Source organism: Oncorhynchus nerka, linkage group LG7, assembly GCF_034236695.1.
Source record: "Oncorhynchus nerka isolate Pitt River linkage group LG7, Oner_Uvic_2.0, whole genome shotgun sequence".
Taxonomy (NCBI): domain Eukaryota; kingdom Metazoa; phylum Chordata; class Actinopteri; order Salmoniformes; family Salmonidae; genus Oncorhynchus; species Oncorhynchus nerka.
In genome coordinates this window covers 68,934,418-68,960,983 of record NC_088402.1, presented here as the reverse complement: position 1 = coordinate 68,960,983, position 26,566 = coordinate 68,934,418, and the positions used below count along the sequence as shown (strand labels likewise).

The following is a 26,566-nucleotide window of genomic DNA, read 5'->3' as shown; positions in this document are numbered from 1 at the left end:
GTGTTTGGTCTGTAGTGTACTGTGTTTGGTCTGGAGTGCATTGTGTTTGGTCTGGAGTGCATTGTGTTTGGTCTGGAGTGTACTGTGTTTGGTCTGTAGTGTACTGTGTTTGGTCTGGAGTGCATTGTGTTTGGTCTGTAGTGTACTGTGTTTGGTCTGCAGTGTACTGTGTTTGGTCTGCAGTGCATTGTGTTTGGTCTGGAGTGCATTCTGTTTGGTCTGTAGTGTACTGTGTTTGGTCTGGAGTGTACTGTGTTTGGTCTGGAGTGTACTGTGTTTGGTCTGGAGTGCATTGTGTTTGGTCTGCAGTGCATTGTGTTTGGTCTGGAGTGCATTGTGTTTGGTCTGTAGTGTACTGTGTTTGGTCTGGAGTGCATTGTGTTTGGTCTGGAGTGACTACTGTGTTTGGTCTGGAGTGCATTGTGTTTGGTCTGTAGTGCATTGTGTTTGGTCTGGAGTGTACTGTGTTTGGTCTGGAGTGTACTGTGTTTGGTCTGTAGTGCATTGTGTTTGGTCTGTAGTGCATTGTGTTTGGTCTGTAGTGTACTGTGTTTGGTCTGGAGTGTACTGTGTTTGGTCTGGAGTGCATTGTGTCTGGTCTGTAGTGCATTGTGTTTGGTCTGTAGTGCATTGTGTTTGGTCTGTAGTGTACTGTTTTTGGTCTGTAGTGTACTGTGTTTGGTCTGTAGTGTACTGTGTTTGGTCTGCAGTGTACTGTGTTTGGTCTGGAGTGCATTGTGTTTGGTCTGTAGTGTACTGTGTTTGGTCTGGAGTGCATTGTGTTTGGTCTGGAGTACATTGTGTTTGGTCTGGAGTGCATTGTGTTTGGTCTGTAGTGTACTGTGTTTGGTCTGGAGTGCATTGTGTTTGGTCTGCAGTGCATTGTGTTTGGTCTGGAGTACATTGTGTTTGGTCTGTAGTGCATTGTGTTTGGTCTGTAGTGTACTGTGTTTGGTCTGGAGTGTACTGTGTTTGGTCTGGAGTACATTGTGTTTGGTCTGTAGTGTACTGTGTTTGGTCTGTAGTGTACTGTCTTTGGTCTATAGTGTACTGTGTTTGGTCTGGAGTGTACTGTGTTTGGTCTGGAGTGCATTGTGTTTGGTCTGTAGTGTACTGTGTTTGGTCTGGAGTGCATTGTGTTTGGTCTGGAGTACATTGTGTTTGGTCTGGAGTGCATTGTGTTTGGTCTGTAGTGTACTGTGTTTGGTCTGGAGTGCATTGTGTTTGGTCTGCAGTGCATTGTGTTTGGTCTGGAGTACATTGTGTTTGGTCTGTAGTGCATTGTGTTTGGTCTGTAGTGTACTGTGTTTGGTCTGGAGTGTACTGTGTTTGGTCTGGAGTACATTGTGTTTGGTCTGTAGTGTACTGTGTTTGGTCTGTAGTGTACTGTCTTTGGTCTATAGTGTACTGTGTTTGGTCTGGAGTGCATTGTGTTTGGTCTGCAGTGGTAGTGGACGTGAGGACATGAGTCCAGTCTGGTTCAGAATATATTTGATCCTTTAAATCCCTCAACTCAGGAGGATTTCACAATATCAAGATACTGTACATACTTACTGTACATACTCACTCTAAGGATTCTAACTCCCATCCTTTATCACTGTGAATGACTGTGTGTCTGTGTCAGCACCTGTTACCCCATGAAGCTGTTGGTGAGTGTGAGTGTGTGTCACACGTGTGCAGGATTGAGAGGCCTAGCTGGCTGGCTGCTCCTGTGGCCAACTGAACTGAACTGCCATTGAGTCGATGTATCCTTGATGGGGCAGAGCCTCTTGTCTGCGCTAATCCCTGAAAAACACAACTGTGTGTGTGTGTGTCTGTGTGAATGATGTGGAGGCCTGGCGTCTTGCGAGGAGCGGGTAGGTGTTTGTGTGTGTGTGGAGGCAGCTGTCTGTGAGGTCACTGTGTCAGGCATAGAATGCAGTACAGTTTAAAAAGCGCAAAGTGTTCTTACTCAGGGCCTTGCATGAAAAGCCAGCAGAGCCACACTGGAAACAGCAGCACTCCAGCAGCAGCCATCAGTGCAAAGTCACACAGCCAGCCTCACAGCCAACCTCACAGCCAGCCTCACAGCCAGCCACACAGCCCGCCTCACAGCCCGCCTCACAGCCAGCCTCACAGCCAGCCACACAGCCCGCCTCACAGCCCGCCTCACAGCCAGCCTCACAGCCAGCCCACACAGCCCGCCTCACAGCCCGCCTCACAGCCAGTCTCACAGCCAGTCTCACAGCCCGCCTCACAGCCCGCCTCACAGCCCGCCTCACAGCCAGCCACACAGCCCGCCTCACAGCCCGCCTCACAGCCAGCCCACACAGCCCGCCTCACAGCCAGTCTCACAGCCAGTCTCACAGCTCGCCTCACAGGCAGCCTCACAGCCAGCCACACAGGCAGCCTTACAGCCAGCCACACAGGCAGCCTCACAGCCTTACTATTACAGCTGTATGGTCTTATAGCCTCCAGCCTGCCCCAGAGCCCAGCCTGCCCCAGAGCCCAGCCTGCCCAGAGCCCAGCCTAACAAATTCTCCCATTAAATCTCCTTCCAATAATCACAAAAAAACTGAACATGAACCCTATAAAATAACGACACACTGTCTGCTTCCTAACCCTGTTTTTCAACACTCATTTGCAAACTGTTGGGAAAGGGACCATTTCCTACACTCCAGTATCCATGCACGTTGTAAATATGGTAATGGAACTGACCCTGTACATAGCTTACTTACTTTCTTGTGTTCTTCTTGTTTTATATTTTGTGTGCTTTTGCTCTACCGTGGTATTTTTAGTGCTACATTGATTTTGATTACTGCATTGTTGGGTTTGGAGCTGGCAAGAAAGGCATTTCACTGTACTTGTGCACATGGCATTAAAACTTGAAACTGAAAATTATTTTAATCTCTGAAATTGCATATTTAACAGTTGTATTGTTTTGCTGTCTTTTTCAGCTCTTTATTTCCCAGTGAAGACACTTTTTATTTCCCTCCCTCCTTGTCCCTCCCTGACAGAGGCACTCGTTGCTTTGGGACATTTATGCCAGATTGACTTGTGTTGCTGCTCTTACAGTGATTTTGCCTTCTCATCAGAAACACACTTCTGTTATGATGGGGTTTGCTGGGCTGGATTGAGAGGCTTGGCCCTGTGAACATACATACTAGTATGGCAGCTGGTAAGCTAGGCAATACATTCTGACTCATCTCAGTCTGTCCTTTTCTCAACCCTCCCTCCCTCCCTCCCTCCCTACCTCCCTCCCTCCAGAGACCTGTGAAATGCCAGTAGAGGAGTGTGAGGTGAATATGATTTGAACTATTAGTTCCTTGTCTGTAGGCCTTGGAGATGAATTGTAATAGAAGTTCTATGTTGTTGAAGTTTCTGAAGTAATCGGTTCTGATCTGCCGTAGGACGACACACAATTGGCCCAGCGTCGTCCGGGTTAGGGAGGGTTTGGCCGGTAGGGATGTCCTTGTCTCATCGCACACTAGTAACTCCTGTGGTGGGCCGGGCGCTAACCAGGTTGCCAGGTGCACAGTGTTTCCTCCGACAAATTGGTGCGGCTGGCTTCCGGTTTGGATGCACGCTGTGTTAAGAAGCAGTGCGGCTTGGTTGGGTGGTGTATCGGAGGACGCATGGCTCTCCTTCGTCTCTTCCGAGCCCGTACGGGAGTTGTAGCGATGAGACAAGATAGTAGCTACTAACAATTGGATACCACGAAAAGGGGGTCAAATGTATTAAAACACAAATAAAAATGTTTATTCTGTATGCTTGGGAGTGCATAAACGGTATGTGTGTGCATACATAAGTGTTTGTTTGCGTGTCTGCCATTGATAGACAGTAAAGGATGGAGTCTTTCCTCTCCTATGTGAGGTGTTGCCTGTGGCTTGCCTCCCTCACCCAGACTCTGATATGACCTCCATGTTAAAGATGCAGTGTGTATACGTTTGCTTAAGTATGAGGCCCCAGTTTTGTGGCCGGTGCTGTAATTGATATGCCACAAGCAATAAATCAGTGTTGGCGCTGTGGCTCAGGGGCCGCTATCTGAGGAGGCAGGTTGAGCCCAGCCCAGCTGTCCGTCTGTCCGTCTACAACACAACCTGCCTCAGACTCCCTCTGCTCTGCTCCGCTCTCTGCAGCCCTTGGGTTTCCTCCGCCAGGCACAGCCCTGTGAGTTCAGGTGCATTACTGACTGACTGGCTAATAGCAGCCATCATCGACATCCTCCATCTCTCGGGGAAGGAAAAGGCATTGTTTTGCCATGAAGACTAACGACCACTCCATCACTCTCCTGATTTCTCCTTATCCATCTCACTTCCACTCAACTTCACTCTCTGCTCTAATCCTTTCTTCCATCTCTTGTCACTCTTTTCTCTTGAAACATCTTCAGTGTCTAATTCAGTCTCCTCCAGACATTAAACAGCCAATTCAGTCAAAGCACCGTCATATGTTGGTTCAGGGACAATGTATATTTTTGCGTTAAAGTGATAGAATGTTGTGATAGTTATGCACCTTGTAGATGGACCTGTGATCTATACTATCCTTTTGATATCTCCAGAGAAACATCTCAAGAAAGTGGGTGTCTAATCACTGATCTGTGATTATAATGTGTAGGCTTTCATGCGAGAGAGAGACTATGTAATCTGAAGCGTTTTACATCAGTAAGTGGGGCAGTGCGTGGTGAATGACTGAGTTGAGACGATGGTAGGTTTTGTGCCTCAGACACCAACTGCAGCCATGACACAATGTGTCCGTTGTCTTGATGAGAGAGAGAGAGAGAGAGAGAGAGAGAGAGAGAGAGAGAGAGAGAGAGAGAGAGAGAGAGAGAGAGAGAGAGAGAGAGAGAGAGAGAGAGTAAACCTGCGATATTATGAATTGTTTGATTATAAGGTCACGATACATTTAAGTCATTCAGGATGGTGAAAGGGTGAACTGTCCTATCGCAGTACACAGTAGTGGATGTACTTCGAGCTGCATCTTGCAACGCTGTGCCTGGCCCTCTGCGGTGCTGCAGGTGACGGTGAGGATCCCGGCAATGTGTGTAAAATATATATGAGGACGCACCATGGTCTGTCAGCCTCATGTTTTATGTTGAGTTAGTCAGACTCTGTCTGGCAGGCTGACATGCTCATCAAATGTTGTATAGGATTCCCCCTAAGGCCCTGTTGTAATTGATGAATGGTTATGTATTCTGACTTATTTTTGCCCTCACTGCTGTGAGGCAGGCAGAGCTTTTAAAACCCTGTTCAGTCGATAGGGAGAGAGCGTTCCCTGATCCTGTCTCCTAATTGTGTGTTCTTCCTTCCCTTTGCAGGGCTGGCGGCCGAGGCGCTGGGGTTGATGTTATAGACGACAGAGCAGAGACACCGAGCCCAGAGTACGCCAGGCCAGCACTACTCCACCGCCCCTCCTTTCCTTTAGCCTGGTGTAGGACAGCCACAGCTTCAGTAGAGGAAAAGGAACGCAGACACACACCCAGAAACCTCTCCTCACCTAGCAGAGCCCAACATGACTTCCCACCCCACCCCACCACTGGGAGGCCCTCTTCTTCCCTTCCTCCTCCTGCTGTCGGGAGTGTTCGCCACCACCCCCAGCGACCTCAGGTCCTTCTCCCCTCCAGAGGGGGGGCTCACACACCTGGTGGTCCACAACAAGACAGGTGAGGTGTATCTGGGAGCCGTCAACTGGATCTTCAAGCTGTCCAGCAACCTGACCAAGCTGCGCAGCCACGTTACAGGCCCTGTGGTGGACAACGAGAAGTGTTATCCCCCTCCTGGGGTCCAGTCCTGCCCCCACGAGCTGACCCAGATCAGCAACGTCAACAAGCTACTGCTGCTGGACTACGGTCAGAACCGCCTGATCGCCTGCGGCAGCACCTCCCAGGGAATCTGCCAGTTCCTCAGGCTGGATGATCTGTTCAAGCTGGGCGAGCCCCACCACCGTAAGGAGCACTACCTGTCCAGCGTGGCCGAGGCTGGCACCATGTCTGGGGTGGTCATTGGTGGAGACGCGGCCGGGAGCGGAGGAGAGGCCGGCAAGCTGTTTGTGGGCACGCCCATCGATGGCAAGTCAGAGTACTTCCCCACTCTCTCCAGCCGCAAGCTGATGGACAACGAGGAGAATGCTGACATGTTCAGCTTCGTCTACCAGGATGAGTTTGTCTCCTCGCAGCTCAAGATCCCCTCGGACACACTCTCCAAGTTCCCCGCCTTCGACATCTACTACATCTACGGCTTCAGCAGCGAGCAGTTTGTCTACTATCTGACCCTGCAGCTGGATACCCAGCTCACCTCGCCCGATGCCAGCGGGGAGCAGTTCTTCACCTCTAAGATCGTCCGTCTCTGCGTGGACGACCCCAAGTTCTACTCCTACGTGGAGTTCCCCATCGGCTGCACCAAGGACGGGGTGGAGTATCGTCTGGTGCAGGACGCCTTCCTCAGCCGACCCGGGACCAAGCTGGCACGCTCACTGGGTATCTCAGAGCAGGACGAGGTGCTGTTCACTGTGTTTGCCCAGGGCCAGAAGAACCGGGCCAAGCCCCCCAAGGAGTCAGCCCTGTGCCTGTTCACCCTGCGCCGCATCAAGGAGAAGATCAAGGAGCGCATCCAGTCCTGCTATAGAGGAGAGGGGAAACTGTCACTGCCCTGGCTGCTCAACAAGGAACTAGCCTGCATCAACTCAGTACGTTTTCCTTTCAGTGTGTGAATGAATGATAGTTCTGATGATGTTGATTTTGGTAAAGCACCTCTTTCTGAGTGAAGTTTCAGTTTTTAGCTTCATGAATCCAGAATGTGTGTGAGAGAGGGGAGAGAGGCTCTCTCTGGTCTGTCCCTGGAGACTGGAGCATACAGTATGTGCTGCAGGGAGGGAGGTAGAGGGTAGAGAGCTGCTGTCTGTGGGGGTCGACCCACCCCAGCTAGATCTCAATTAGAAACACTCTCACACTGACTCACACATCCACAACATTCTGTTGTTAGAACTCTGTTGTGACTCAATCAACTGAGTCACAGCGAAGCAGCTAACCTCATAGGCCTTTTCAGATCGCAGACGTGGAGATCTCGTTCTTTTCTTCCTCTCCCTCTGACACTCCCTCTATCTGCCCTCTCCCTCCTCTCCCAGCATCCCTCTCTATTCTCTCTCTCTCCTCCTGTCTCTTTATGGATGTGGCTACAACCCTCTTCCCGGGCCACCCAGGCTGCTGTGTGTGGGATTTGTGGACCGTCACTTTGTTTGCTGGGAGTCTCCCTTCTCCTCCGGCTCTAATTGATTTATATAGTCCTGAGGCTGTTGTCTGTCGCCTGGTGTGTCACCCCTGTCCTCACGGGACTCCTTGCCTGGAGGCTGCAGACTGGGGTCGGAGCCGAGGCTGGGGTTGGTGCCGGGGATAGGGCGGAGGGGAGGCCTGCACAGGGAGGAAGATTGTGAGCGTGCATTTCTGATGGTCTGATAATCACCTAGGCTGGCAGGCAGGCTTCTCCTGCCCTCACAGGCTCACAGGCCAGGGGAAACACACAGGGCTCCCTTGGCTTGGCTGGGCTTTGTAGTGGTCAGTCATTTCTCATGTTATACAATCCCGATAGTCTCCCTAATAGGTTTTCCTCTGCAAGGCACAGGCTAGCAAGGCACAAGGACAGTCATATACCTCCAGTCACTGGAATGATGTGACATGGAGAGAGGAAGAGATGGCTATTGCATTATAGATGTAAGGGTAAGTGATTGTTGTGAGATATGTTCTCCTTTAAAGCAACGTTTAACAGTGCCTTGAAGCAGCTCTCATCTCACTGGGCCCAGCTCTCTGTCGTGGACGTGGGTGGGGTACTCGCTCTCTCGCTGTCTCTCTCTCGCTCTATCTGTCCTCTTGCGCTCTCTCTCTCTCTTTCTTTCTCCCCTCTCTTTCTCTACCCCCCCCCCCCCCACTCTCTTCATCAGATCCAGGCTGAGAAGGAGGATTAGCCTACCACAGCCACGGAGAGGAGAAGAGAGCAGAGTAGTGGGGGCGTCTTCTCTCTGTGCTGTATGCTTGGCAGACAGTGAGCAGCCAGCTCTCTAGCTTGTATTAATGGTAATAACCGTGGCTATTCTAATGGCAGGCTGGGGGCAACCTGCTGAGGTAATGACGGCAGCATGTCTGACTGGTGCAGATGAAAAGATTACGCTCCTTCCTTCTGCTCTCTCCGACGAAAGTCCTCCATCAACACTCATTGCCAACGTCCAGCTCATGCATTATTCACCTGGACTGTGTCTGAAATGGCACCCTATTCCCTATGTAGTGCATAAGTAGTGGTCAAATGTAGTGCCGGTAGGGCATGTTGGACATGCCAAACATTTCGGTCTCAGCCATGTCAAATCAAATCAAATGTATTTATATAGCCCTTCGTACATCAGCTGATATCTCAAAGTGCTGTGCAGAAACCCAGCCTAAAACCCCAAACAGCAAGCAATGCAGGTGTAGAAGCACGGTGGCTAGGAAAAACTCCCTAGAAAGGCCAAAACCTAGGAAGAAACCTAGAGAGGAACCAGGCTATGTGGGGTGGCCAGTCCTCTTCTGGCTGTGCCGGGTGGAGATTATAACAGAACATGGCCAAGATGTTCAAATGTTCATAAATGACCAGCATGGTCCAATAATAATAAGGCAGAACAGTTGAAACTGGAGCAGCAGCACGGCCAGGTGGACTGGGGACAGCAAGGAGTCATCATGTCAGGTAGTCCTGAGGCATGGTCCTAGGGCTCAGGTCCTCCGAGAGAGAGAAAGAAAGAGAGAATTAGAGAGAGCACACTTAAATTCACACAGGACACCGAATAGGACAGGAGAAGTACTCCAGATATAACAAACTGACCCTAGCCCCCCGACACATAAACTACTGCAGCATAAATACTGGAGGCTGAGACAGGAGGGGTCAGGAGACACTGTGGCCCCATCCGAGGACACCCCCGGACAGGGCCAAACAGGAAGGATATAACCCCACCCATGTCCTCACCTTCTGTTATTTAATTGTGCTTGATAACAATCCCCCCAAATCAGAAACCCCTCTGCCACACTGCACCATACAAACAATTAATGTCACTTTCTGTCCCGAAACTACAATGACTTAAAGCACCGACACCGGGCAGAAATATCTATTTGGAACAGATGCAACAGAAATAGAGACAGGGACAGATGGAAAGAGAGAAGAGGAGAGAGAGACAGGGACAGATGGAGAGAGAGAAGAGGAGAGAGAGACAGGGACAGACGGAGAGAGAGAAGAGGAGAGAGAGACAGGGACAGACGGAGAGAGAGAAGAGGAGAGAGAGACAGGGATAGATGGAGAGAGAGAAGAGGAGAGAGAGAGGGACAGATGGAGAGAGAGAAGAGGAGAGAGAGACAGGGACAGATGGAGAGAGAGAAGAGGGGAGAGAGAGACAGGGACAGATGGAGAGAGAGAAGAGGAGAGAGAGACAGGGACAGATGGAGAGAGAGAAGAGGAGAGAGAGACAGGGATAGATGGAGAGAGAGAAGTGGAGAGAGAGACAGACACAGATGGAGAGAGAGAAGAGGAGAGAGAGACAGGGACAGATGGAGAGAGAGAAGAGGGGAGAGAGACAGGGACAGATGGAGAGAGAGAAGAGGAGAGAGAGACAGGGATAGATGGAGAGAGAGAAGAGAGAGAGAGAGGGACAGATGGAGAGAGAGAAGAGGAGAGAGACAGGGACAGATGGAGAGAGAGAAGAGGAGAGAGAGACAGGGACAGGTGGAGAGAGAGAAGAGGAGAGAGAGACAGGGACAGATGGAGAGAGAGAAGAGGGGAGAGAGACAGGGACAGATGGAGAGAGAGAAGAGGGGAGAGAGAGGGACAGATGGAGAGAGAGAAGAGGGGAGAGAGACGGACAGATGGAGAGAGAGAAGAGGGGAGAGAGACAGGTACAGATGGAGAGAGAGACAAGGACAGATGGAGAGAGAGAAGAGGAGAGAGAGACATGGACAGATGGAGAGAGAGAAGAGGAGAGAGAGACAGGGACAGATGTACAGGCATTGACAGACAGACAGACAGACAGACAGACAGACAGACAGACAGACAGACAGACAGACAGACAGAATAAGGCTAGTCATGCAGCACACATGATGTCTCTTTTCTGCTCACCATGACTGAGACACTATATGAGACTATGTATGATATGTAAATGAGATACACTACATGATTGTCCTTTATTACCATCTGCTCTGGTGCTTGTGATCGATCAAGGGCATGTCATGGGGATATAACGATGATTTTATACAGGCCTCATGTTTCATAGAGCCAGACAGGCTCTCCAGTTCGTTAGCACGACCTTGGACTCTATTACTGTATTGATGATCAGAGCTCCGAGATTATTTTACACAAAGACATTTACACCCATAATGAAGGTCTTGACCACCATTTGAACTATCTGTCATGGATTCTGACAGGTTTTGTCACTTCCAGTTGGAACACATCAGAGTCATAATGGAGTCAGCAGAGACCGAAGCTGCAGTTCAAACACTCCCAGTTTCAGACCGATGACTTGAGTGTTAGGTTGCTGCCTGCTTGTCATGTGCTGTTATGAGAGCCTTAATAATGTCACTAATGACAGCTCCATACAGGCATTATGGCCGTATGAATTCCAGAATGGCCCCAAGTGGCCTGCTGATGATTTTAATAGCTCACTCAAACTCCTCCTCCTTTCCAGTGATTGGCCAGTCCGTTGTAGTGTAATGCAATGCTGGAAGTTTGAAAGTTACGGGTCACCTTCCATGCCAGCTGCGGGCTCATTTCCAAAACCATGTAATGTGCCCATAAAAACAACAGGTTTAGCATTGCTAATGAGCCTTTCAGCATGTCCTCAAAATACATAAAAGAGCAAAATAGCAAAACAGAACAAAATGGCCACCACCAGTAAAGCCTGTCTTCTTTGGAGGTGTGTAGAGCAGAGGCACGTCTTGGCCTGTGAAGGAGAAGCATTGCGATGCATAGCAGCAGTCCCCTGCTCTGTGTGTATAAACAAGACTGTGTTTATTGTCTGGGCCAGGGAGAACATTTGAGGAAAAATGGCCTCCAATAACCAACAGAGAGGGGATGAGAGAAAACCCAGCCTTAGATCCTCACACTGAGTGCATAATTGTGTTTATTAATATTGTAACGACCCTGGGTTTATAAGCGCGGAAATGGACTGCCACACGAGCATGCTTTTACAGCACAGTCGATAGCGTGCCGGACCTCGGGCTAGAAGGTGGAGGGTTCGAGTCCCGCTCCCTGCTGTTTCATTACAGTATGAATCAACGCTGATCACTTTGGTGGGGGGGGGGGGGGGTGAGATGTTATTGTCTCTGGGGGTGACACTGTCTTATGGTTCAAAGTCTTTCCTCCCAGACAAAGCCCTATTGTTTTCAGCTCTATTGTCTCCCTCTAAACCTCATTACGGCTGCTCTTTCTCTAGTACATTCCTCATCCCACATGGAATGGATACTGTTAGAATGTTTCAAGGCCCTGTGCTCACGGTTTACATGTTTTCAGATCAAGCCCTCCTGTCTTTGACATGCCAGTCAACCATAAACCCCACCCCATTGCCATGGTTAGGCAGCATTGCCATGGTTAGGCAGCATTGCCATGGTTAGGCAGCATTGCCATGGCATCCAAGGACCGGACAACCATGAGGGTGTCTTGGGAAGCCGTCTCCCTCCCTTCCGGGCCATCTGATTATACAGACACACGGATAGACCAGGCCATCAGGAGAGGCTGATGCTGTATCCTAAGAGACGTTGCTCCTCCGCTACACGGCTGCTGTACTAACTGGGAGAGATGAGAGTGCTAGCATCACTCATCCCAGTAAACATTCTCTTACCGTGTTATTCAAATGAAGCTGCTGGCAGTGCTAGATGTGTGTGCATTGAGAAGAGACCGTGTGCAATCTATCCCACACAAGAGATGCAATATCAAATCAATAACTCAGCTAGTTAACTGGGCCGTAGGAAAAAATGACCTCTCCCTCTCAACCTTTCACCGTCTGCAAAGTGTGTGTAGGTTGCAAATCTCCTAACGAGCCCAGGCTTTTTGTGCTCCGGATCTAATTGTGAGTGTAATTATTTATTGATGTGTGTTTGTGTGTGTGGTGTGTGTGTAGAGAGTGTGGGTGAGTGGGGGGCTGTTATCACTTCGAGCTATGGAGCTATTTACCAGCCGTGATGGTGAGTACAGCTGTATTTGTTGTTTCCTGTGGCGCTGTGTGATGAGATGGATCCAAAAAGCATTAGTCTATTTCATATTCAGCTGTAGCAGAGAGAGTGGAGACGCCAGGCATTAGGCCGCTCTTCTTTGAGAGGACTATTCCCTGGGACACGGCTGGGAATATACAGTCCACTAGCATCACAATCTCAGCCTCTCTCCCCATTCTTCCTCCTTCCCACAAAACGAAACCAGTGGCGATGCTTTGGATTTAAACTGCTGTCATCTACTGTAATGTTGGTTTGTCTTGAGTGGATGGAGAGCTTGCGGCAGCCTCATCTGAAATTCAGAACATATTTTGTGTGGAGGGAGAATGTGGAGACTTGAAGGCTGTGTCATCTAGGCTTGGGCGGTATACAGTATATACCGCATACCGGGGTAATTGGAAATAGCCACCCAATGAATTTTCAATACCATCGATACATTTTTCACAAAATGAGAATATTTGTATCTACTTTTTAAATAAATACCTGCAGTGCAATAAAGCAGACCGCATTCTTCATTTCACCTGTCACATTGTTTTACATTATGAAGCGTACCGTAGTATCCCAGCACAGTTGAGCCAGTCACGTGTGTTTGTAAGTAGCACAACAGGAGAAAGAGGGAGCAGGTGAGTCCAGCTGTGTATTAACAGGGGTCGCGTTTTATATTGAAAGTCAACAGTGTTTTTTTGCTTTAATAGTAATCAGGGAAGTGCGACTATCGTAGACAATACATTAGTGCAACACATTCAGCAGAAAATAGCTTCATTTTCATCAGATGACAACAGAAGTGCTACTCTATTTGGCTGGAAGCCACACAAGTAAATGAGCTGACAATGAAAAAGCGTGGTCTTTTTTTGCAAAAACAATGCATGGCCGTCATATTTCTAATGTTTATCATAGAAAGTAAGTAGCCAGCTATATGAGAAACAAGATTCTGGCCTGAATGCCAAACATCACGTCTGGAGGAAACCTGCCACCATCCCTACAGTGAAGCATGGTGGTAGCAGCATCATGCTGTGGGGATGTTTTTCAGCGGCAGGGACTGGGAGACTGGTCAGGATCGAGGCAAAGAAGAACGGAGCAGAGTACAGAGAGATCTTTGATGAAAACCTGCTCCAGAGCGCTCAGGACCTCAGACTGGGGCGAAGGTTCACCTTCCAACAGGACAACGACACTAAGCACACAGCCAAGACAACGCAGGAGTGGCTTCGTGACAAGTCTCTGAATGTCCTTGAGTGGCCCAGCCACAGCCCAGACTTGAACCCGGTCGAACATTTCTGGAGAGAACTGAAAGTAGCTGTGCAGCGACGCTCCCCATCCAACCTGACAAAGCCTGAGAGGATCTGCAGAGAAGAATGGGAGAAACTCCCCAAATTCAGGTGTGCCAAGCTTGTACCGTCATACCCAAGAAGACTCGATGCTGTAATTGCTGCCAACGGTGCTTCAGTAAAGTACTGAGTAAAGGGTCTGAATACTTATGTAAATGTGATATTTCTGGGGGGGTTTTGAAGCGTGTTTTTTCTTTGTCATTATGGGTTATTTTGTGTAGATTGATGAGGGAAAAAACTATTCAATCAATGTTAGAATAAAGCTGTAACGTAACAAAATGTGGAAAAGTCAAGGTGTCTGAATACTTTCCCGAAGGAACTGTATATTTATATTTATATTTGTATATTTATATTTTTTATAAATGTTTTCTCTAAATAAGCGTTGTTGTACTATTGAAAGTTGAATACACTGCATTTCAAACAGTCAGATATAATCTAATGAATTCAGGGCTTGTGAAGTTAAACCGAGGCTAAATATAAGCCTTCCCCGACCATAAGACCCACTAATAATTTAATTATTGTCACGTTCTGACCTTAGTTCTTTTGTTATGTCTTTGTTTTAGTATGGTCAGGGCGTGAGTTGGGTGGGTTGTCTATGTTAGTTTTTCTATGATTTGCTATTTCTGTGTTTGGCCTGGTATGGTTCTCAATCAGAGGCAGCTGTCAATCGTTGTCCCTGATTGAGAACCATATTTAGGGAGCCTGTTTTCTATTGTGTTTCGTGGGTGATTGTTTTCTGTTGTGTGTCTGCACCAGCCAGAACTGTTTTCGGTCGTTTCTCTTTGGTATTTTTGTTATTTCCGTGTTCATTTTAATAAATATGGACACATACCATGCTGCACCTTGGTCCTCACCTTCTTCCACCAACAACGGCCGTTATAATTATTTTATCAAAAGAGTTTAACCTGTTTTTTTTTTTTTTTTTTTTACAATAATCACTTATCTTTCAAGTCTGTCTATGAAAATACTTATTTTCTTTTTACAAATTGAACTACAACCATAATATATGAGCATAATGCTCATTCACTTATAATGACTATAAGCATGTTAGCCTGTCCACTTTGTTCAGATGTTGAAATCAAGTGGCCTACCGTATTTCTTAGAATGAGAACAAGTTGCCAATTACTTATATAATTGTGTTATTTACCCCCCAAGCCATAAGACTGCTGAACAATTCATCAAATGGCCACCGGACTATTTACATTGACCCCCCCCCCCCCATTTGTTTTGTAAACTGCTGCTACTCGCTGTTTATTATCTATGCATAGTCACTTCACCCCCACCTACATGTACAAATTACCTCAACTAACCTGTTTATTATCTATGCATAGTCACTTCACCCCCACCTACATATACAAATTACCTCAACTAACCTGTTTATTATTTATGCATAGTCACTTCACCCCCACCTACATGTACAAATTACCTCAACTAACCTGTTTATTATCTATGCATAGTCACTTCACCCCCACCTACATGTACAAATTACCTCAACTAACCTGTTTATTATCTATGCATAGTCACTTCACCCCCACCTACATGTACAAATTACCTCAACTAACCTGTTTATTATTTATGCATAGTCACTTCACCCCCACCTACATGTACAAATTACCTCAACTAACCTGTTTATTATCTATGCATAGTCACTTCACCCCCACCTACATGTACAAATTACCTCAACTAACCTGTTTATTATCTATGCATAGTCACTTCACCCCCACCTACATGTACAAATTACCTCAACTAACCTGTTTATTATCTATGCATAGTCACTTCACCCCTACCTAATGTCAACTAACCTGTTTATTATTTATGCATAGTCACTTCACCCCCACCTACATGTACAAATTACCTCAGCTAACCTGTTTATTATCTATGCATAGTCACTTCACCCCTACCTAATGCACAAATTACCTCAGCTAACCTGTTTATTATCTATGCATAGTCACTTCACCCCTACCTAATGCACAAATTACCTCAGCTAACCTGTTTATTATCTATGCATAGTCACTTCACCCCCACCTACATGCACAAATTACCTCAGCTAACCTGTTTATTATCTATGCATAGTCACTTCACCCCCACCTACATGCACAAATTACCTCAGCTAACCTGTTTATTATCTATGCATAGTCACTTCACCCCTACCTAATGCACAAATTACCTCAGCTAACCTGTACCCCTGCACACTGACTCGGTACCGGTACCCCCTGTGTATAGCCTCGTTATTGTTATTTTACTGTGTTACTTTTATAATTTTTTACTTTAGTTTATTTGGTAAATATTTATTTATCTCTTCTTGAACTGCACTGTTGGTGAATAAGCATTTTGCCTCTAGGTCTACACTTGTTGTATTCGGCGCATATGACAAAGTTTGATTTGATTTATGCTTATTGCACATTTATAAAACAGACTGCACAACTACTATAACAAACAGTCTTTGGCTAAAATGCTGCTAGCGGTACGTGGTACCCCAATGCCGCGAGCGACAAACGAGCGAGTCAATGTGCATAGCTACTCTCGTTTTAGTAGTGTCTGCTCTGCGCATGATTGGAGTAGTTGAGACATAATAAGGGTATCTTTAGAAAAGTTTACTTGTCCTCTGTTACAGTAAAATAATGTCTCAATGTGGTTTGGTGTCCATATGACCGATTATGTTGAACCAAACCTCAAAGGCAAATAGTGAGTTGAAACCACTTGTCAGAAAGGAAGATATGATCTTCCAACTTTGTTGGCGTGAGAGACAGGGGGAGCGGCTTTTTGTGTGTGTGTGTGTGTGTGTGTGTGTGTGTGTGTGTGTGTGTGTGTGTGTGTGTGTGTGTGAACCATAGAGGAAGAGGCAAAGTGAGAGGTTTCAGTCTCGCTAAAATCTGTCCAAATTAGGCCAATGCTTTTCTATGGGCTTATTTTGGGCCTAAGCTTGTTGCCTGCCTTCCCACCTTTGGGACAACGACTCCCATTGTTAAGACAGAGACATGAGCATCTCGTCATTATCTACAGATCTCTGGTGTACATGGGAAGGTGCATGCAGACACATGGCATTTTACTGCGGTCATGAGCCATGACTACCGGTGTGGTGGTATTACGGTCACTGCAACAGCCCCAATCAGTTATTAATCAAGATTACGGATGATAAATCTCAGTGACAGGGGTGCCAGGTAGCCTAGTGGTTAGAGTGTTGGGCCAGTAACAAAAAGGTTGCTGGATCAAATCCCCAAGCTGAAAATCTGCACCTGAACAAGGCTGTTAACCCACTATTCCCTGGTAGGCCATCATTGTAAATAAGAATGTGTTCTTAACTGACTTTCCTAGTCAAATAAAGGTTACATTTATACAAAAAATGTAAATATAAAAATAAAAACATAGGGAAGAAAGCAGAGAACCTTAACAAGGCCAGAGTTTCCAGTGTAGTATATTGCTTTGCTTATGGAAACAATGTGTTGTTCCATGGCTGATGTTATGTGAAATGCAACAGTCTGTTCCAAGATGGTTATGCAAACAGTATTTGTTTATGACCATTATTTTATTTGGCCAAGCCTTCCCCAGTCTCTGCCATCGCAGCCTCACAGTCATTATTCTCTCCAGTATAATACACAGTTTGTTATTTGGGGCTTGGAGGGAACTGACTCACCACATCCTCTCTGTCTCTGTTAGCATGAAGCTTCAGATTACGTCCCAAATGGCACCCTATTCCCTACATAGTTCATTACTTTTGACCAGATCCCTATGGGCCCTGGTGAAAAGTAGTTTAATAAATAGGGAATAGGTTGTAATTTGGGACACAACCTCAGTCTGTGCTACACTATGTTGTAGGGAGCAGCAGTAGCTGTAACAGCTAACTGTACTGCTCTGTTAGCATGTTACGCAGCTCCGACGCTTCAGCCTGAGCTGCTGTCATACAGAACATAGAGAGTGAGTAGCAGTATCTCCCAGCTCTTGTCTTCTAGAGAGGCTTCACCCCAGTCCTCCACCCAGAGTGAAAAGGTGTATCCCTGATGAGCCCTGCCATCTCACTCCCCTCTCCCAGTTCCTCTGTTGTCATGGCATTGGGGTTGGGGGTGCTATGGGATGTGGAGGGCTTTTTGCTGCCGTGATGAATGGAGTTTAATGAACTCCCTCTCCTCAGTGTAAAGAGAGAGGGGGAGGGGGGGGCACAAATTGACATTTTTTGAGAACTCATTAAGCCACAGCAGTTTGAAAACATCAACAGAGATTACAAGGGCTGTGTGTGCGTGTGCGTGTGTGTGTGTGTGTGACCTCCTCTGCCACCATGCAGCACTGAGAGCCCAACCATGCTGTCTATCGGTCCTAAACTCAGTCCAGGGAGGGCTTTAGTAATTAGATTAGAGTTGGCTGGGCGTTTTATTTCAGATTATACCGATTGTAATCCAAAGCATTTGCTTGGCCAACATGGTTAAAAGCATCAACTAACTGTGCTGTATTACATGAAAACATGATGTTTGTTTGATGGTAGCCCAACAGACTCTGACACAGTAGCCTACACAGCCCTATGACACATCCTCAGTGTTCAGTGATCTCCACTAATTCCTTTGTTTTTTTTCTCATTATTATGGGCCTATTTGTTCTTGTCTGTCACTAGGTAGTTTAGTGTTGTTTTTGTTATAACCCATAAAACATTACCACAGTGCATTCTGCTATGAACTTCACCATGCTCTCTATAGACATCCAGGTGCAAAAAAACATCTACCCAAGGTGGCAACCAAGCTTCAGGCATCGTGACCTTTCATGTTTGGTTGATAGAGCCCGTTGCTAGGGAGAGGTGCGTTAGGAGCAGAATCTGTCGGGAGCAGTCACATGTTGGCTTCCACTGATACCCTGGGACGCAGCAAAACACCATCAATACCCCTGAGCCCTGTCAAAACAACACACACACACACACACACACACACACACACACACTCATACATACGCTTTTATGTACATTCAGACTTCAGGGTTCAAGCTCAGACACACCAGTAGGATTGTCAAACGTTTGCCTGCCGACGGTACTCAGCACCTCTGAACAGAATGTCGGCAGTCAATCTCTTTTGTGTTCACACAGCAAAGACCTTGGAAGTCGTCAGCAACTCAGCTTTGTTAAAAATACTCCAAACCAGAAGGTGGCAGTAGCGTTGTTTGGCAATGCATATCCATGCGTATTGCTTATGGTCTAGATTCCAAGCTATCTGCACTAACGTTGCTATTTTCTAGAATGCCCTTGTTGATACTAGCCAAATGGCCACAGCTAGATAACTACCTAGAAAAATGATGAATAAACAATTTAATTCACTGTCCATAATCCCATACAGTCAGTACCAGCCACATGTTTAGCTAGCTAGCATTAGCATATTCCTAGCTAGCACAATATAGCTAGCTAGCTAGCTAGCTAAAGACACTGCAAAAACCTGCCAGTTAACACAGGCAGCTGTTTTATGGAAACTAGGTAATCCATTGTGATTACATTTTATTGACAATACTAGCTACATTGGTTAGCTAGCTTGGAGGAAGTATTTAGTGTTGTTTGCATTGCATCTGTGCACTTAGCTAGCTACCATCCCATAGCCTACAGAAGTGTGACTGGCTCATCCGTGGATGTACAGAGAAAATGCCCTCTTTTTTCCTTTTTCTTTGTTGGCTCCTTGGCTGAAAGTCAAGTTCTTGGCCACTGAAGAGTATTTCGAGTATACAAGTAGAATCGGTAGGTTGGTCGCTACTGGGTCGGCACGCAGCAGGTACCGTTTTTGTTTTAGCAAGAGAAGGAACGGTCTCCCACTGTGATAAGTACCTATCAGCAGTCTATCGGCAGTGAGATTCCCGGTGGGTTTCATGCTTTAGAGGGGAAAGTAGAACCCCAGATCTAAGTCAGTAATGTTCAAAAATGTACCTAAATTGTGTTTCCTACTCGACACATTAGGAGAGAGAGAGCACAGCTGCTTCCAATCCAATTGGAGGAGAAAAAGAGAGCACTCTGGTTCAATGGAAAGACTGTCTTGGCATGCAGAATACTCCTAGGATTTATAATAGTGCAGGGATACTATTGAGTTATCGTCATCTGAAGGGCACTAAACGACAGATGTTTTCATGTTAAACAGAACAGCCTAACCCTGTACGTACATACATGTTCAGTAAGTTACTGTGAGATGATATGAATACATTTACACAAACACATTAAAGAGAAAATAAGGTTTGAGAACATTAAAGGAATTACTGTATTAAATTTTAAGGATTAGTGTGTTGTCTGTGTATCTACAGATTATTATACGTGTGTGTGTGTGTGTCTGTGTCTGTGTGTCTGTGTGTGTGTCTGTGTGTGTGCGTGCACAGACTTCTATATGTCTATGGTCAGTGCCAGATGTCTGTGTGTAGCCCAGTGTGTGTCAGGTCGTGCGCGGGTCATGTGCAGCCTCATAATAGGCCTCTGTACTGGGGAGAGGAGGGCTGTGCAGGGCTGGGGAATGTAGCTGTGGTGTGTGGGGTCAGGAGAGAGGGGATACCAACATCTGTCTCACAGCCTGGCCCTGCCTCAATGCTGCGCCGCATTACGGCCTTGACACACTGCCCGCTAATATACTAGCTAGCAGAACAGAGTACACACATAAACACACACAAACTGCGCACGGACACACATACTTACACACACACACTCTGCTGGCAGCTGCATGTACACTGCTGTTTCTCTGTCTAGTCTGCCGGCGGTATCAGATAATGATATGGCATGGTCTGTATAAATAGATCCCATTTAATGAGAGGATGCAGGTATCAAAGGCACTCCTACAGTATGTGGGAAGAGAGGGATATGAGATGTGTTCAGAAAAAAGCGTTTACTGGTGTGGGCCTGTTAGATGTTGTTTAGGGAGAGACTTTATAGGAAGACAAAATGGAAGAGAGGTAGGCAAGTCTAAACTCCGAGCTCCAACAGTGTAGATCTGAAATATATACATATTTCCACCTGTAAAAGGGGGGAGGGGTTAGGTAGGTGTAGTGGTCGGTATTCAGCTTGATAATTGTCCATTGGGTGGGGGCTGTTAGGGGGATTTTCCAAAGATGTGTGTGTGTGTGTGTGTGTGCCTGATGGTCTGAGGGTAGAAGCTATTGGCTAGTATATTAGTTTTAGCCATGCTGCTCCTGTATTACCTGCATCTGAGTGATGGAAGTGGGGGAAACAGACTGACTCAGGTGGCTGAGGTCCCTGATCATCTTCTTGGCCTTCCTGTGACACCTGGTGTTGTAGGTATCCTCTAGGGCAGGCAGTGAGCACCCAATGGTGTTCTGTATTACCTTGTGGTCTGCGGCAGTGGAGTTGCCGTACCAGGCTGTGATGCTGCCCGACGGTATGCTCTCGATGGTGCTCCTGTAGAACACTGTGAGGGCCCTCGAGGACAGGCCAAATTTTCTTCAGCCTCATGAGGTTAAAGAGTCCATGTGATTTGACCATTTCAGCTCCTCGGAGATGTGTACTCTGAGGAAGTTGCCGTTTTTGACCATCACCATGCCAGCCCTGTTGATGAGGATGGGACTGTGCCCAGCCTTAGAAAAAGTAGAAACCTGCTATGTTTTGTAGGCGCAATTCGTCAGCGCCGTCTTAGCCAGTCTTCTTCTGGTCCGCATGTCTGGAGTCTCTGTGTTTCAAATATCTTTCCATAAATGTCATAACAGTTGTTTTCATGAAATGCTTTGAAAGGCTGGTCATGTCTTTCATCAACACCATCATCCCAGACCCACTCGGTACCGCCCCAACAGATCCACAGATGATGCAATCTCTATTGCACTCCACACCGCCTTTTCCCACCTGGACAAAAGGAACACCTACAGTACCAGTCAAAAGTTTGGACATACCTACTCAGTCAAGGGTTTTTAAATTTTTTAAAATTATTTTCTACATTGTAGAATAATAGTGAAGACACTATGAAATAACACATATGGAATCATGTAGTAACTGTAACGGCTTTCTACTGGTGAAGGAGAGTCGGACCAAACTGCAGCGTGTAGATTTCGATCCATGTTTAATAAAACAACTTAACACGAATCAACACACAAACTCAACAAAACAATAAACGAAACGAAAACCGAAAACAGCCTATACATGTGTCTACAAACCTCTAACAAGGACATCAAGACACACAGGACAATCAGCCACAATACAACCAAAGAATATGGCTGCCTAAATATGGTTCCCAATCAGAGACAACGGTAAACACCTGCCTCTGATTGAGAACCACTTCAGACAGCCATAGACTCTCCCAGAACACCCCACTAAGCTACAATCCCACTAAGCTACACACCACATACAAAAACCCATGTCACGCCCTGGCCTGACCAAAACATAAAGAAAAACACAAAATACTTCGACCAGGGCGTGACAGAACCCCCCCCCCCCCAAGGTGCGGACTCCCGAACGCACCTCAAAACAACAGGGAGGGTCCGGGTGGGCGTCTGTCCATGGTGGCGGCTCCGGTGCGGGACGCGGACCCCACTCAAACACTGTCTTAGTCCCTCTTCCTCGCGTCCCTGGATAGTCCACCCTCGCCGCCGACCATGGCCTAGTAGTCCTCACCCAGAACCCCACTGGACTGAGGAGCAGATCGGGACTGAAGGACAGCTCGGGACGGAGGCAGCTCGAGAGTGAGGGAAAGCTCGAGAGTGAGAGAAAGCTCGAGAGTGAGAGAAAGCTCGAGAGTGAGAGAAAGCTCGAGAGTGAGAGAAAGCTCGAGAGTGAGAGAAAGCTCGAGAGTGAGAGGAAGCTCGAGAGTGAGAGGAAGCTCGGGAGTGAGAGGAAGCTCGGGAGTGAGAGGAAGCTCGGGAGTGAGAGGAAGCTCGGGAGTGAGAGGAAGCTCAGGAGTGAGAGGAAGCTCAGGCAGGTTGATGGATCTACCAGATCCTGGCTGGCTGGTGGTTCCGGCAGATCCTGGCTGACTGGCAGATCCTGGCTGACTGGCGGATCCTGGCTGACTGGCGGATCCTGGCTGACTGGCGGTTCTGGCAGATCCTGGCTGACTGGCGGATCCTGGCTGACTGGCGGATCCTGGCTGACTGGCGGATCTGGCAGATCCTGGCTGACTGGCAGATCCTGGCTGACTGGCAGATCTGGCAGATCCTGGCTGACTGGCGGATCCTGGCTGACTGACGTATCCTGGCTGACAAGCGGATCTGGCAGATCCTGGCTGACTGGCGGATCCTGGCTGACTGGCGGATCCTGGCTGACTGGCGGTTCTGGCAGATCCTGGCTGACTGGCGGATCCTGGCTGACTGGCACTTCTGGCGGATCCTGGCAGACTGGCGGATCCTTGCTGACTGGCGGATCCTGGCCGACTGGCGGATCCTGGCCGACTGGCAGATCCTGGCCGACTGGCAGATCCTGGCCGACTGGCACTACTGGCAGATCCTGGCCGACTGATGGATCTAACTGATCCTGACAGACTGGCGGCGCTGGGCAGACTGGCGGCGCTGGGCAGACTGGCGGCGCTGGGCAGACTGGCGGCGCTGGGCAGACTGGCGATGCTGGGCAGACTGGCGGCGCTGAGCAGACTGGGAGCACTGGCGGCGCTGGGCAGACTGGCGGCTCCTTGCAGACTGACGGCTCCTTGCAGACTGACGGCTCCTTGCAGACTGACAGCTCTGGCTGCTTCATGTTGACTGACAGCTCTGGCTGCTCCTTGCCGACTGGCAGCTCTGGCTGCTCCATGTAGACTGACAGCTCTGGCTGCGCTGAACAGGCGGGAGACTCCGGCAGCGCTGTAGAGGAGAAAGGCTCTGGCTGCGCTAAACAGGCGGGAGACTCCAACAGCGCAGGAGAGGAGAAAAGCGCTGGCTGCGCTGAACAGGCGAGGCGCACTGAAGGCCTGGTGCGTGGTGCTGGAACTGGTGGTACTGGATCGAGGACACGCACAGGAAGCCTGGTGCGGGGAGCTGCTACCGGAGGACTGGAGTGTGGAGGTGGCACAGGGCAGACTGGCGGCGGTGGGCAGACTGGCGGTACTGGCGGCGCTGGGCAGACGGGTAGCTCAGACGGCGCTGGGCAGACTGGAGAAAAAGGCTCTGGCAGCGCTGGACTGAGGAGTACTGGTGCCTCTGGAATGAGGGGCTCTGGCGCCTCTGGCATGAGGGGCGGTAGCTCTGACAGCGCCGGAGAGGCGGGAAGCTCCGGCAGCGGCACCGGACAGGCGGGACGCTCCGGCAGCGGCGCCGGACAGGCGGGACGCTCCGGCAGCGGCGCCGAACAGGCGGGAGGCTCCGGACAGGCGGGACGCTCCGGCAGCGGCGCCGGACAGGCGGGACGCTCCGGCAGCGGCGCCGGACAGGTGGGACGCTCCGGCAGCGCTGGACAGGCGGGACGCACTGTAGGCCTGATGCGTGGTGCTGGCACTGGTATGCCGTGCATATTATGCCACGCCCACAGCTTTCTTTCTACTCTGTCCACTACATCCTCCACACTCTCAGACTCAGCACTCTGCTTCGCCGACAGCTCCAATTCCATCCATGGCTCTGCCCAGGGTCCTTTTCCCTCAAGGATCTCCTCCCAAGTCCATTTATCCAAAGAGTGCAGCCTCTCCCACTGCTGCTGCTGCTTCTGTTGCTGCTGCCTTTGCTGCTGCTGCTGTTGCTCCTGCTGCACCTGTCGCTTCTCCTGTGGCTCCTGCCTGTTGACACGCTGCTTGGTCCTGTGGTGGGTGATTCTGTAACGGCTTTCTACTGGTGAAGGAGAGTCGGACCAAACTGCAGCGTGTAGATTTCGATCCATGTTTAATAAAACAACTATTTAACACGAATCAACACACAAACTCAACAAAACAATAAACCAAACGAAAACCGAAAACAGCCTATACATGTGTCTACAAACCTCTAACAAGGCCATCAAGACACACAGGACAATCACCCACAATACAACCAAAGAATATGGCTGCCTAAATATGGTTCCCAATCAGAGACAACGGTAAACACCTGCCTCTGATTGAGAACCACTTCAGACAGCCATAGACTCTCCCAGAACACCCCACTAAGCTACAATCCCACTAAGCTACACACCACATACAAAAACCCATGTCACACCCTGGCCTGACCAAAACATAAAGAAAAACACAAAATACTTCGACCAGGGCGTGACAGTAACCAAAAAAGTGTTAAACAAATCAATATTTTTTTTGGTTGATTTTTTATTTAACCTTTATTTAACAAGTCAGTTAAGAACAAATTCTTGTTTACAATGACAGCCTACCGAAAAGGCCTCCTGCGGGGACGGGGGCTGGGATAAAAAAATATACATACTGTATATTCAAAGTAGCCACCCTTTGCCTTGATGACAGCTTTGCACACTCTTGGCATGTACGGGCTACTACATCACTGGGGCCAAGCTTCCTGCCATCCAGGACCTCTGTACCAGATGGTGTCAGAGGAAGGCCCTAAAAATGGTCAAAAACCCCAGCCACCCAAGTCATAGACTGTTTACTCTGCTACCGCACGGCAAGCAGTACCGGAGCACCAGGTCTGGGACCAAAAGGCTCCTTAACAGCTTCTACCCCCAAGCCATAGGACCCCCTTTTTATTATCCCTGAATCTTTTGCACTGGCTCTACACACACTCACTGGATTTTACCCACTACGCACACATGCACACACACTGGATTTTACCCACTACGCACACATGAACACACACTGGACTTTACCCACTACGCACACATGAACACACACTGGATTTTACCCACTACGCACACATGAACACACACTGGACTTTACCCACTACGCACACATAAACACACACTGGACTTTACCCACTACGCACACTTGCACACACACTGGACTTTACCCACTACGCACACATGCACACACACTGGACTTTACCCACTACGCACACATGCACACACACTGGACTTTACCCACTACGCACACATGCACACACACTGGACTTTACGCACTACGCACACATGCACACACACTGGACTTTACCCACTACGCACACATGCACACACACTGGACTTTACCCACTACGCACACATGCACACACACTGGACATTACCCACTACACACACACACTGGACTTTACCCACTACACACACACACTGGACTTTACCCACTACACACACACACTGGACTTTACCCACTACACACACACTGGACTTTACCCACTACACACATGCACACACACTCTTCACATACACTGCCACTCCTCTGTTTATTATCTACCCTAGTCACTTTAACTCTACCTACATGTACATATTACCTCAATTACCTCAACTAACTCTCACCCCTGCACATTGACTCGGTACCACTAGTCCTTGTATATTGTCTCGTTATTGTTATTTTATTGTGTTACTATTTCCTTTTACATTTTGTTGTTGTTGCTAACTTCTCTTACTTTTTAACTCCGTATTGTTGGGAAGGGGCTCGTAAGTAAGCATTTAACGGTAAATTCTAAACCTGCTGCATTCGGCGCATGTGACAAATGGGGGGGGGTATACTGCACTGCTCTCACTGTGCTGTATCATCGCCCCCAAATCCCCCAACATGGCTGTAGCAGACACTAAACTACCAGGCCCGTGGTGACAGACAGATAGACTAATGTTAGTGGGGGATGTGTGTGTTTGCTGTAGATGAGTCCTGGGTGGTTTGTGGCTCAGTTTATAATGCCAATGTGTCTCTGCCTCTCAATTCCCCCCTCCCCTAGCTGGAAATGGCAGGGCTCACCAGCATCACAGTCCCTCCCCACTTACATTTGACCAAGTGCCATTAAGAGCCAATTAGAAAGCCACCATTGGCTGGCCACAGCAAACAAAGGGCAAGCAGCATTGCTGCGCTGTATCCAATACCACAAATCAAAATTAACTTGGCGGTCGACCATAAATGGGCTGTTTCCAGTGTCTGTGTATTCTTGTTCAGCAAGACTAGTTTCTTTTCTTGGCTCTTCTCTCTAAGTAGTTTGTCCATCCTGCTTTGGCAGTAACATTTCATCTCCTTTTTTTGTCTTTCTACTGCACACACATACACACACACACACAGACATGCATGCGAACACACACACATGCACACACACATGCACACACATGCATGTGAACACACACACACAC

At 48.1% G+C, this 26,566-nt stretch overlaps 1 protein-coding gene across 2 annotated transcripts in view; it reads left to right on the top strand.

Annotated features, from left to right (window-relative positions):
- Positions 1–26,566, top strand: part of LOC115118303 (plexin-A1-like) — a 284,460-nt gene that overhangs the window by 34,311 nt on the left and 223,583 nt on the right. For both annotated transcript variants that reach the window (XM_065020769.1, XM_065020768.1), the window contains exon 2: positions 5,294–6,660. In XM_065020769.1, the coding sequence (XP_064876841.1) occupies positions 5,488–6,660 (1,173 nt within the window). In that variant the 5' untranslated portion in view covers positions 5,294–5,487. The remainder of the gene's footprint in view (positions 1–5,293; positions 6,661–26,566) is intronic.